The sequence below is a fragment of the Falco rusticolus genome, chromosome 2 (assembly GCF_015220075.1).
Source record: "Falco rusticolus isolate bFalRus1 chromosome 2, bFalRus1.pri, whole genome shotgun sequence".
In the NCBI taxonomy this organism is placed as follows: Eukaryota; Metazoa; Chordata; class Aves; order Falconiformes; family Falconidae; genus Falco; species Falco rusticolus.
In genome coordinates this window covers 117,327,664-117,340,241 of record NC_051188.1, presented here as the reverse complement: position 1 = coordinate 117,340,241, position 12,578 = coordinate 117,327,664, and the positions used below count along the sequence as shown (strand labels likewise).

Sequence of the window (12,578 nt, the reverse complement as noted above, 5' to 3'; positions counted from 1 at the left end):
TGCAATGGTAACTACATTTATACCTTAGAGTTTCCTCTTTTTGTAAAGCCGAGCTTAACTTTCCCACTTTACTAAAGTGTGCATTTAAGGGCAGAAGTTTTTTTTCCTTACATTGAAACCAGAGATGTTTTCACTACAGAAGAAAAGTTATCCTGCTGTTCTGTTTTAAATAAAAGCCTAGGCCAGAAAGGTCAGATCAGCTCTCGACTTCCCGTTTTCTCCGAGTTTCTCAGCTCCATGCGTCAGAAGGGTCAGTTACTTCACATGTGAGAAAGGCACCAAGTGTGGAAGTTAAATCACCCAGAGGAAAGCAGCCTAAGACTTTGTAAGTCAGAGCTCCTTCACAGATGTAAATAAAAGGACTTTGGCTTTTGCAGGGTGAGAGGAGCAACTTCACTGGTGTAAATCAAAGGACTTCGGCTTTTGCAGGGTGAGATCCATAATCATTAACTTGTTTGGCTTAGAAAACCTGCTTTGGTTTCAGACAATTCAGTAGGAAGGTAAGAACTTTTCCTGTGCGTGGAAATGAAATAAATGAAGCTCATCTCCAGCAGGAGTACTGAGAACCAGCAGGTAAATCCTTTTCTAGCAAACATGTCCCAGGTAAAACCTTGTGGATTCAGACTCATGTTTTGATCTTGATGACTGCTCAGCTTCATCCTCAGCCCTCCAGAGTTTCAAGGATTCTCCAGAACCAAAAAGTAAGGTATGCAAGTTGTATTTCTCTTTATTTGCTTAATGAAATCAGGCCTTGTGCTCAGCATCATCCCTTGCCTGGATGGCTGTGACATGAGGTCAGGAATCTGAATCCCTGGGAATGCTCCAGGCGTCAGTAGCCAGATGAGTTGCACAAACAGAAAATCTGTGGGTGGGGGGGACAAGCATCCTCAGCATTTGGCAAGAAAAAGGAGCAGTGCTGTGAGAGGATACTCAGCCAGCAGGGGAGGGAGCTAGAGAGAGAGGCTTTGTTTTCCCTCTTAATGCATGATCCTCTGTGCTGGGACAAGAGAGTGAGCAGGAGCAGTTACCGGCTGCCTGCCCAACCCTTTTGATCCAGAGGAGACAGAGGTGCTCTGTGGGAAGCAAGGAGAAACATAAGGATGGAGTCAGAACAGGAGAGATGAGAGGAGGTAGGATGAAGGATACGGGGGAGATGGGGGAGGAATCAGCCTCTGGCTGCAGTAAGTTGTTATGAGTGACTAAGTGGCACGGGAGAGTCCATGTGGGAAGCTAGTGCAGACCAGATCTCAACTCACACCGTGATTTGCTTCATAAAAGCATGCCTTGTAGAGCGCAGGCTGAAATTGAAGGCCACCTTCCTCTTCAGGTTTGTCCTTTTGTTTTTTTTACATTGAAGCAGCTTCTCAGGTTTAGGCTGGATAGTATGTGAATAGACATAGATGGTTCTTTAACCACATATTTTAAGCTGCTTAACAGCTCGAGAGAGGACAGTTCTGGCACAAAGGGCAGTAGCGCTCATTTCTTTATTGACTATAAAGGGCGACTAAAATTAGCCGTGTTGATGGGTAAGTTCCCTTTGCAGCCTAACCAAACCACAAGCTATGTGATCCCTTACTCACCCTGTGCTGTTCAGAACCACGTCTCTTTGCCTGGCTGCGGAGATAACAGCAACGGTATTTTACTGTTTCAGCAGACAGCAGCAGGGAAAGCAATCCAGCTCCTTTCAAAAGTGCCTCAGCAAATGACAGCGTTGCTGAAGGTTTAGTCACCTGCGTGTCAAGGGCTGATCCAGTAAGGTAGCCAAACTGGAAAACCTGGTATTGCACAGCAGAGAGCTGTAGATCTGACAACCAGGCAAATCGATACTTCCTCCACCTCCCATTTCTCTGCAACTAGTGCAGATGACGTTGCTTGCCCTTCCAAGGAATTCCCCTTATTTATCAGTGTTTTGAGAGCACTCCTGTGAAAACTATTCCAATTCTCCCTCCTACCAGGACTGCTACCGACCCTAAGCGCAGCTGAAACCAGAAGGAAATGAGTTGCCTCTACGCTTGCTTCAGAGACAAAGGTCCTCGCACAGAGACAGAAGCTATGAAAAGGCAAAGCTCTGGTCAGGAGCACGAGATTATGGAATTGCAAGAAGCTAACGTGGAGGAAAGTGAGGCTGATCATGACAAGCCTCTAAATGCTCAAACAAGAAAGGTAGGAATTTCACTTGCTCGTTTGATGCTTGCTGTGGGGGAAAATACCGTGTGGCAAGAGAAATGACATTTTCCAGGAGCATCTTGTAGGGGCAGTTTAGTTTGTTGTTTGAGAGAGAAGGAAAGGCTGAAAACCTGTTAAACATACTGCTTTTCTTCTTCTCAATAATGCATTATAATATTGGAGTGGGATTTTAAGCCTTTATAGTTTTTGTGCTTGGCTGCTTGTGAATTTTAACTTGGGAAATGAAGTCCTAACTGTTTTGCCTTCTCTTTTTGTGTGCTGTCAGAGGGACTGACCTCGAAACCAGGAGAGAGAAATGTTGAAACCCGTATTAAAAACAGACTTTCTTTCAGAACAAATTAATCAGAAAACAGCACTGCCAAAACCAAGTATAGGATATCCTGACACAGACCATGCTGGACTCTTTCTCTCTTTATCTTTGAGTAATTTGTAATTGCTAACAATTATAAATTTATATGAACAGAGTGCCTCAAAGCCTCAGTTAAGACCAGCATATGAGTCCTGAGGGAAATAGCTCCCAGCATTTAGCTTAGAGCTATGGAACAGCCTAATGCGGGCAGAGTAGTGATATATACTCACAGGTGACCGTTGTACAATGGTTTTCATTTCACACTCGGGAGCAGAGGGAACACCTGTGGCAGAGCTAGGAAGCTTCCCACTTTTCTACGCGGATGGCTGAGCCATCCTGAGAGCTGGTCAGCATTAGTCACGGCACCCTCCCTTGGCAGGCAACAGCGACCGCTTCCTTGTGCGAGCCCTGCCCATCGCCTCCCGCTGCGGGCTCGTTTGGCCCACCAGCTAGGCAAAAACCCCATTTACCCTACTATACTGGGAGACAGTTTCCTCTGGTGTGGTAAGCTCAATCAGCCTGCTGCAGGGCCAGAGAAATTCTCGGGAGGTGCAAAGAGGAACAGGAGAGGGTGGAGGAGATGCAGGGGTGAATCAGAGTGCTTGGCCAGCTGGAGAAACTTTGCCCTTAAGTTTCTGTTTAGCCTTCCTCTTCCCAGAACTGAGTTTTTGTTTGGGCTCGGTTTCTGCTGATTCTGGCAACTGGCTCCCTATCATATAGGGACTGCTGGAAAACTGTCGTGCTCTGCTTCCTGCTTAGGTGACAGATTAATCACAACTGTCCTGCCTACTGGGGAGGGATTTTTCTCTGCTGCTGCTCCCTCCCGGCAGTTTTGCCAGGTATATGGGCAATGTTCAGAGGATGTGGGGATAGTTGGAGAGCTGAAGGTTTGCTTGAGATCAAGCCAGTTTGCTGTGTGTGATTAAAAATTACACTTTTGTGATGGTCTAAACATGTGGCTCAATTGAAACCGGGGCTTGAGAGCTGTCCGTTTCAACTGACGCTGCTATGACTGATGACATAGTTGTACTCTAGGCAGTAGTTACTGCCTTCTTTTTAATTTTTCAGATACAAAATGATGTGCTAGTGTCAAGAATAAATTGAAGCTTCATTCTTCTAATACATGTTCTAATACATCTATTACATCATGTAGACATGATCCCACCCAAAAGCATGCTGTAAGCGAAACCATATTCAGCCTTTGCCCTTTGTTCTGCACCAAAGCAAAATTCTGTGTGCAGGGGAAGCGCTTTCCCTTTCTCTGCTCCTGCTCCTGGAGAAATGACTTCTGCCAGATCTTTCTGTGGGTGTCTGTTTTCTCTCCCTGTTCATCTGCCATCCACAAAGAAGCTTTAAGCCAGCTGGTAGTTGTCAGTTAAATTCAGGGAACAGCTTTCTATTATGCTGGGTTCTTAGAAAGTTCAAAAAGTAAAGGAAGGGAACCTGGGTTAGTGCCACCAGCCAGCAGCTGGCTCCTGCCAAGCTGCATGTGTGTGGCCCAGGCAGCCAGGGTGTGCTTTTCCTTGCCTGGTACTGCTGTCAGCAAGGACATGGAGGTTGCTGGTGGATTTACTGTGGATGGGGAGCAGGAGGAGGAATTTAAAAGGTAGCGTGGTCTACTTATGAATTCATGTCCTTCCTTCAGTCCTCTGGCTGTGGATCAAAACGGTTGGAGTTTCTTGTTTTGCTATGTCACCTAAGCTTTTTTATTTTTGTTGGGGTAACTATTTACAAATGTAATTTCTTCCATGGTCTTAAATCCTATTAAAAATTAAATGAAAGGCAAGTATTGCCCTTTCTCTTCTATGCAAATGTACATGCAAGCACAATTGCTTTGTAGAGCATTTCCTTGTGATCTCCTAGAACAAGTGAGATTTGTAATAAATGTTGTGTCAGACACTCTTAATAGCCTTCAAGTTTCCAGTCTTGTGAAGAAAAAGGGAGCCAGCTGTAAAAGTCTCAATTATTTTACGGTATCTTTTAATGCAGTAGTATCTAATGAATAGCAGTCCACTTGCTTTGGGTGCTGGCACCCAGGAGCTAGGCAGATTGATATCATCAATGTTGCAGAGGTGAATGATTCCAAAAATTCCTCCATAGACACCTTTTACGTCGGGAGAGATGGCAAACATTAAAAGGACAGTTTGTAGAACATGCAAATCAAACTGATGGTGTTTTAAAAAGAAAATTGGAAGTCATGAAAACACCTTTGTGTAGCACCTTAGCTTTATGGGCAATTCAGGAGTCAGAAATTCTGCACAAATGGGGAATGGTATGGCTGTTCTTCAAGGAATAGCCTGCCTGTGGTTGTCCTTTGCCTTCTGCAGGTCTACGTTCCCACCCGCAGCAGCAGTTAAGGGTGGGAATGCCTGGGATGGAGCATTGCTTACCAATGAGCCTCTCCCATCTACATGGGGTCTTTTGTTTCTAAATGTGACAGTAGCGACATGCTTCAGTATTTTTTCCCACCTTATTTCTTTAATCAATATGCCCTTTCCTTTTATAACTAGGAGAGAAATCCCTGGAAATCATGCAGGAATGTAGTTTTCTGGAAGTGTAAACTATGGATGGTTATAACTGCAATTTTTCTAGTATTCTTCCTGGTCATTTTCATCAGCCTAGTTCTTTACTCTAGTAAGTATCTCACTCTTGGTTCATCCCCTAATACAAATGTGTAATATGTACAGTCTAATATAACAGAAATTGAAGCATCTTTTAAACTCCCCCTGAAAACTGCTGAAGGTACTGGGGTGCTGACTGCAGAGGGTGGTGAGCTGAGTTGTGGATGTGAACGCTTTTAATTTTAGCAAGCAACTTTTAGCCTGATCAGATGGCAATTCCAGTTTCTAGCTGAGTGAGAAAATATTACAAGAACAGAGTCATGGATAAGCATGGAGACGATGCTTGTGACATTGCAACGAGTGCAATGGATCACTTGCATCCCCTCGTGTGGTGTCAGTGCCTGTTAGGGGTCCCAAGGCAGCTGACTTTTGGTAATGGAGGTGAGTGACCGACCTCCACGTGCTGTCACTTTTCTTCAGGTGACTTGCACCTTCTTTCTGTTTCTTCCAGTCATTCCTTACCCAGGAAATTTGTGAAAGTCACCCTGGAGAAAGCCAAGAGGGGTTTTTTTCAATACTTCTGCTAACTGGAACTTTTTCCTCCCCTTTCTGTCTCCTTTGAATATTAGATGTTTACGTAGATGAGGATGACTACTGGGATGCCGATGCACTACTAAATAGTGGAAATTGCCGCAATTTTTCAGGAACATTGGAGTTAATGTGTGGTCTACCACACCTTTTCTCTGAAGACATTACTAAGAGGGTATGTGTTGATGTGGCTCTTGGCAAAGCTGATTCTGCTTGTAACATTGATTCAGTATTTTCCCTTTCAAGAAGTTTCTGTTTCTCTGTGTAGCAAGTCAGTCATTCGCAAGTCCACAAAAAATTCCAAGCTGTATTTTTTCTAGTGTAATTTTACGTCCTGATGCAGAGGAAAGAATTATCTGCACGGAAATATTTACACTTATTTTAAAAACAAACAAACGGATTGTTTTCCCAAATTTGGGTAATGGTTGAGACGTAGTCCTCACCTTTTTCATCGAATCATTGACTAATTTAGCGCCTGTGAAGGTCATCTAAACCCAGTGCTGGCTAAAAGTCCTGCGTGTTGCATTCTTCCGTGAGCACACGATAAGAGCCTGGGTTTATGGCTGCCGTTCCCACTGAGCCATCCCAGCTCTGGGTTATGGCTGAGCTGGGCTCAGCAGGTAGGGCAGTGCTCGTGTAACCTTGCTGTGGAAAGGGAGTCTCAGCAGAGACCCTTCCTTCCCGCTACCGAGTAAGAGCAGAATGGCTTTTTGGTGTTAATAAAAATGCAAACGTGGCAACATGGGCACATACTTTTTGTTCACCCTGAATGCCTCCATTGTGTTAAGGTAATATAGTAATCACTCAAGCACACAAATTAACTTGTCTGTCAGGCTTAAAGGGATTGTGTACCTTTTCCAGGGCAGATATTTGCTGATATTTGACCTCCAGCGCTTGTATTTATGCCCATTAAAACACCTTGTCAGAATGATTTGTTGTACTTTCTTATATGGAGAGAAGAGAGTGTGAATGGAAGAAATTTTTTTTTCTCTTTTTCATTTTTCTCTCCAAGTTAACAGATGTCTACAGTTCATCTCCAGCTCTAGGACGCTACTTCAGGTCAGCTCAGGTGGTTTATTTCAGGTAAGCAATTTCTGCCACCAAAAATTATCTGAAAATTCCAGGCTTTTGATGAGACCTACATGTGCCTATGCAAATATGCACAATATTTAAATCTGTGGAACAATAAGTTGTTTGGGGGAAAGTTATATACATATATAGGCAGTGAAAACTGGTCAAAGTATCATGTGGTGTAAACGGCAAGTGTTGCTCATAATACACAATCGTAACATTTTGTTGTTGTTAAGTGTGATCTCTGTTGTCCTTGGTTCCTAGTGCAGCCCTTAATAAATGTATTCAAAAATATATATTAAAAGGAGAATGAGCTGCTGAAACCTCTTGAAACTGACATGGCTTAGATAGCCTTCAATACATAAAACAGGGATCATGGGGAGGGGAGATCTGTTTCGTTCCCCGAAAGACCTGAAGGCAACAGCGACCAGCATGCCATGAGAGTAAGAACAGTGCGTTGCTAGTTTGCTTGGATTGCTTTTCCCCCTCACTTTATTTCGGCCAACAGGAGCGAATCTCAGCGCAGCAGCACGTTGGAAAGGCTGGCAGAGCAGGTGGCAGAGTGGAGCCTAGGCTAGCCTGGGTGGGAGATGCTTACACATGAATGAGAAGCTCAGCCACCAAAGGCTCGTGGAGCCAGAGGAGTAGCAGTGATGGGAGGAAGGGGAAAAGCATCCAGGCCTGCCTTGCAGAGGCAACAGAAAGCTTCAAGCTGGAGCAGAGGGAGGATCTTACTGTCAGCAGACACTGTCACTGGAGAAAGGCTAAGAAGTTTATTCTGTTCAAGACTGTAAAGTATTAATCTATGGAGATACCACAGCTTTACAGTAAGAGGGAGGCTCAGCAGAGGGGGACAAGTGGGGCTCAAAAGGTCAGCTGCAGCGTGGTCCTGCCACGGAGCGAGAGCAGAGGGGCGAGGGAAGGCAGTCCGAGAGCTTCCTCAAGGCCTTCTGAAAAAGCAGTTACAAAAGGGATTAGAAAGACAAGAGAAAATCAAGGGAAGTAGATCAGCGAAGTGCCGAGGCCCTTGAGAGAGCAAGGACAGGGGAAAAGCAGCCTTGGGCGGCAGCCAGGGGCGGCGCTTCGGGGACCGTGCTCCCCAGCAGTGCCAGCCCTGGCTATGCCCGCTCTGCTCAGCGAGTGGGCTCTACGACGGGTACAAACTGTGACCATGCAAGCACAAAGCTCTAGCCCTGCATACACGGCTAGCTGATCTCTCTCTGTCCCCACCCCCTGTGCCTCTGCGTGGGTGCCCCTGCCTCTTTGTCGCTCTGTCTCCTTTTCTTCACTCCTATCCAACTGCTTTTTTTTAATGTTTTAAATTCTGTGAGTACAAAACGTAACTGTGGAACTGTAGTCAGTGCATTTGGTAGACCACAAACAACCAAATCTCCAGAGGTGGACTCCAGTCCTGTAGTTTGCGTAACGCCCTTGAGAGCTGAGCTGGGAGCAGGGCTGCGTGGCCCCAGGTACTGCCAGCAGGAGAGCAAACCTTTCTGCAGGTTCTTAGCTAAACTACGCGTGAGAGAGTGCAGCACCTCTTATCGTTATGTACTTGTAAAGCACAAGTGCTGGAAACCTCACCTCGTTAGGACACACGTCCAATTGCCCTTTGCGCATTGGAAAACGTGTCTCAGGTTGGCTTCAGGTACGTGACCAGCTTAACGTCAAGAACTGTTCTGAGAAGGGGGGAGGAAACTGGGAATTTTGATGGCAGTTTTCTTTTATAACGCCTTTGTTTGGAACAAGTGGGTTTTTTTTCTAAAAAAAAAAAAATCCATGCCAACACTGATATGAAAAATTAGTCTTCTCAAAAAAACAAAAGATCCAGTGGGGACTTGAAGGCATTCATACTTGACTTTGTTTTTCAGTAATGAAAGCTCCACTGTATTTTATCAGCTAGAGTTTTCTGTGCCACCATCAACAGAGGGGTTTATGGAAAACACAATGAACCCAGATTTTATAAGGAATGTCTTGCGTCAAAATATTTATGATGAAGATGATACCTCTAATCCTGGGACAGCTGAATGTAACAGGTTAAAGCTTGACCCGACTTCTCTCACGTTAACATGTAAGTTCTGTACATCAGAGACTGTTCCTTTACAACGAGCAGAAGTATTTACTTGAAAGAAGGGAAATCTTGCTGTAAAGATGTTGAGTTTTCTTAGTAAATATATTTATTTTATTTATATTTATCTATTTTAATAAAAGAGTATTTTTTTTAGAAAAAGTAAAAAGAAAGTTTTTAAGAAATTTTTTCTATGCTTTGCTTATAACCTAGGATTCACTGTTTGGTCCTCTGATGAGAAAGGGAATAGCAGTGAGACTGGTTAGCTACGGACTCCAACTAAACTTTTCAGATCTCCTCTTGCATTTTCTGCACACAAAGAAAAACTCCTGATATATATGTGTACCATAACAGGGAGCCAAATAATTAAAAAACTTCCTCCTGATTGCGTATTCATAATCGAATCCTTATAAATTTGAAACCAAGTAGAACAGAGTAAGTAATTTGGGAGTGAACTTCTGATGTTTTTTCCCCGTCAAGGATGAAAAGCCTCCAGATTTTTGTCTTTTCAGAGTTTTTGGGGAAAATGTATTATGCGCAGAGATACTTTTTAAGGGAACCAAACATTCATTTTTCCAGATTTTCTAGGTAGTGGTTCCAATGACTGCCAGTGACAAGGCAGTGATTCCAATGCATTTAGATTTGCCTTGATTGAAATGTCCCGGTAAAAGTCCGATGAACTTTGCCGTTTCACTTAAAACAATGCATGGAGCTGCTTCCCCACACACCCACTTTACTGAGCCGCACCTGCGTGGTTTTGGAGTAATTCTAGGCATCACCATACAACGTATGTAAATAAGATTTGCACTAACTCATGTTGACTTTTCTCAGTACTCTTATCAAGGGACAGGAGAGTAACAAGTCATGAGTTCCAGTTCTCAGTATCGTTTTGTTCCTTGTATACTGATTGATTTCAGAAAAAAATGCAGTGTAAAAGGGACAGGAAAGAATATGCTGAAATAACTATCTAAAATTTCATTTCAATGTTAATATTGTACTGTTTTAACTTTCAGAGAAATGACGGAAAGACTCCTCATCTTCCTCACCGCCTAGAAGAGATGGGCTTCTCCTACCTGTTAGTAATCACAGGATAGGGAGCTATTCATTAGGCAGAAACACCGCTAAAGATGTCCTGTAAATACCATCTGTGATGCAATATTGTAAATAGAGAATGTGGTACATTTATAACAGTGTTGTACTCCTATAACACCACTACCTCCTCCTGTATTGTTGTTCTGATATCTCAATAACCCATTTCACCCCTGTGAAAACAAAATATCTTGTCTGATGCATGCTCTGTTGACTTTGAAACCTCTGCTTTGTCTTGCCTTACAATTAAATCTCGATTCCCCCCACCAGCTTTAAAAGCAGACTTGCACGTGGCTCCTTTCTTCTTCTCTTGGCTTATCCAAAATTATCTGCACAGGTTCATGCTTAATGCTCACTTTCACCCATGCTCATGTCTGTTACTTTTTCTCTTCTAACTTCATATGCCACATTTCCCTGTTGTTCTTTCCTCCTAAAACAGCCTGAAAACTTAAATACTCTATTTTCTTTAATTACATGCAAGTCCTTTGCACTAACTACTAAAGTGAGCTTCAACTCTGATCGTTCCCTTGCTCATGGTATCTGCTCTATTTTTCTCATCTTTAATATGAAATAGAAATGCAGCAAGAAATGTTGGGAAGACACATGTCTTGTTCACTAGTGCACCTGAATGCTACATGGATCTTTCGAGGGTCACATTAGCTGCGTGCTTTAATAATTAGCTACTAGTACTAGTGAATAGACAGCTCTTTGACCTGCATTTGTAAATTCAAAGAGAAACTAGTCTACAGCCTTAATTATAGTCCCTGTGCCAGCAGTGGGGATGAAAATGAACAGATGCAAGATATTTGCCTTAATAAGGCAGCAAACAGTTGTTCTTGTTGACAAGAGATGGGGTGAGATGGCCCAGTGCCAAGAGGAAGGTGCTGAAGCAGAACGTGTAGGCCAGTGTGGAGTGACAGTTATAGCCAATAACTGGATATAACATGACAATTAAAAATTAAGCATGAACTTTATGCAGAATGGAATGGATTCACTACCATGCTAGTGAAGTATAGTTTCTTATTGTTTTTTTATAATATGTTAGTCCTGTTGGATAGACAAACGTATTTTACAAAACCTTTTGTATTGTGAGAAATGTCTTATGGGAAATTGTGTTTCTCTTTTTCTAATACTACTGGTTTATTTAAGGAGTAATCTGACAATTTTACTGTGTATTAAATTATTTATTTTTACTTTTAAAGTGATTGTTTTCATTCTTCAGCAGCTCCAGTCTTTCAGCTGTTTGGGTTGGAAAATAACCGTCAGAACTGTAACTGCCAAGAGCTGTATGAAGTGTCTCTGACAGAGCAGTACACTCAAACCTGTGTTTGTTTTGCTTGACTTTTAACTGAGCTTGGGAAATAGCCGGGACCGAATCAGTAGTTGACATGGCACTCTCATTTGTGGCTAATTCTGACCCCATCTTGATTTGTAAGATATAGCGTTGGCTGTAAGAACCGTAATTTCTCTTGATGCAATGTTCTATGCAGCATACGACTAGAAGAGATATTCCTTCTGATTCTTACACTGGGGAAGGATAAAATCCATGGTCTGTATGGTTTTGTCCCAAAAGTAGCAAGCTATGAAAATAGCAGCAGCAAAGAAATAATTTGTCTTTGGGATGCTGCTTGATCTTATGGCTCTAAGACGACAGAACCTGCCCTTGTACCCTTCTTTATCTTGATTCTAAGAACTGAAAAATAATATAATGATTATGCTTCTTTATGGTGACACCCCAACGTGCCTCAAGAGTTGGCAGAAAAAAGGAACCGAGCATTTGTTTTTATTCTATTTTTTTCCCAGTTGTCCTCCTCTGCCCCAGTTCCTTTACCCCAGCAATTCACAGGAAAGGAAGAGGTGGAGCTGTAGCAAGATGTTGTGATATTCAACAGAAAATGTCCAACTTCACGGTCTGCCTCCAGTCAAGCTTTGAACTCTCATTGAAGGAAATGTCAAGAAATGACAAAAGGTGGTTTATGGTTTTATATCTTTGAGGTAAATTGATCATGTAAAGGAAAATAACCAAGTGAATTAATAATGACCTCATCCATTAGGGATGGAGCAGTGTGAAAACACCTCATTTCATCAAGTTAAGATAGTAGTTTGTGTGACTACTTAATGTTAATTTTAATAGAAGGAGTGTGAGTAGTACTTTAATGACTGAAAGATTTTTAAATGAAGAGAAAAGATAGTCCTGGAGTTTGTCGAGTGTACAAGCAGCCCTTTAAAACCCCGTGGCAGGCAAGCATCTGTATGGCCGCAGCAGCCAGGACACATTTTGGGCAGGTTCAGCTGCCCGTCGCTGCAGCGGTACCCGCAGGGCAATGCCTGCAGCATGCTGGCAGCATCCCTCTGCTGCCAAACACAACCCTCCACCCGCGGGACAGCCCCGGCACCAAGACGGCAGGTGGGAATTGCAAAGGCTCTACACCACAAAGCCAGGGCTGCAGCCAGCGATTGCATACAGAGGAAGATTTTAAAATCAGGAAATCTGTTCAATGTTTTATTCCCCCCCTTTTTTTTTTTAATTGCAAAAATGGTGGGAGCAAAAAAACCACAACCCCATACTTAAGCAACAGCACATAATCATTTTATAGCTCTGGTGAACAGTTGACTAACTGGTTTCAGTCCTATGCGTGTGCCCAGAAGTGCAGCCTGTGGCGGG

General features: G+C 43.1%; 1 protein-coding gene across 4 annotated transcripts; it reads left to right on the top strand.

Moving 5' to 3' along the window:
* The first annotated feature begins 46 nt into the window (after window positions 1-46).
* C2H3orf52 (chromosome 2 C3orf52 homolog) lies at window positions 47-11,114 on the top strand. 4 transcript variants are annotated; one of them, XM_037378173.1, is made up of 7 exons: window positions 47-706; window positions 1,956-2,163; window positions 5,047-5,170; window positions 5,727-5,860; window positions 6,698-6,768; window positions 8,628-8,827; window positions 9,838-11,114. In XM_037378173.1, coding segments are annotated over exons 2-7 (699 nt in total). In that variant the 5' UTR covers window positions 47-706; window positions 1,956-1,995; the 3' UTR covers window positions 9,840-11,114. The 4 variants fall into 4 exon arrangements, with proteins under 4 accessions (XP_037234070.1, XP_037234067.1, XP_037234069.1 ...); XM_037378170.1 differs by having other exon boundaries at window positions 8,628-11,114; XM_037378172.1 differs by lacking the exon at window positions 47-706 and adding an exon at window positions 717-1,130 and having other exon boundaries at window positions 8,628-11,114.
* Window positions 11,115-12,578: the final 1,464 nt, after the last annotated feature.

What these genes read in the sequence shown, in the direction of transcription:
- C2H3orf52 (XM_037378170.1), top strand. Translation starts at nt 1,996, where the DNA reads ATGAGTTGCCTCTACGCTTGCTTCAGAGACAAAGGTCCTCGCACAGAG. An exon ending in TAAATGCTCAAACAAGAAAG is followed by an intron (nt 2,164 to 5,046) that starts GTAGGAATTTCA and finishes TTTTATAACTAG; the next exon opens with GAGAGAAATCCCTGGAAATC. An exon ending in GCTCAGGTGGTTTATTTCAG is followed by an intron (nt 6,769 to 8,627) that starts GTAAGCAATTTC and finishes TTTGTTTTTCAG; the next exon opens with TAATGAAAGCTCCACTGTAT.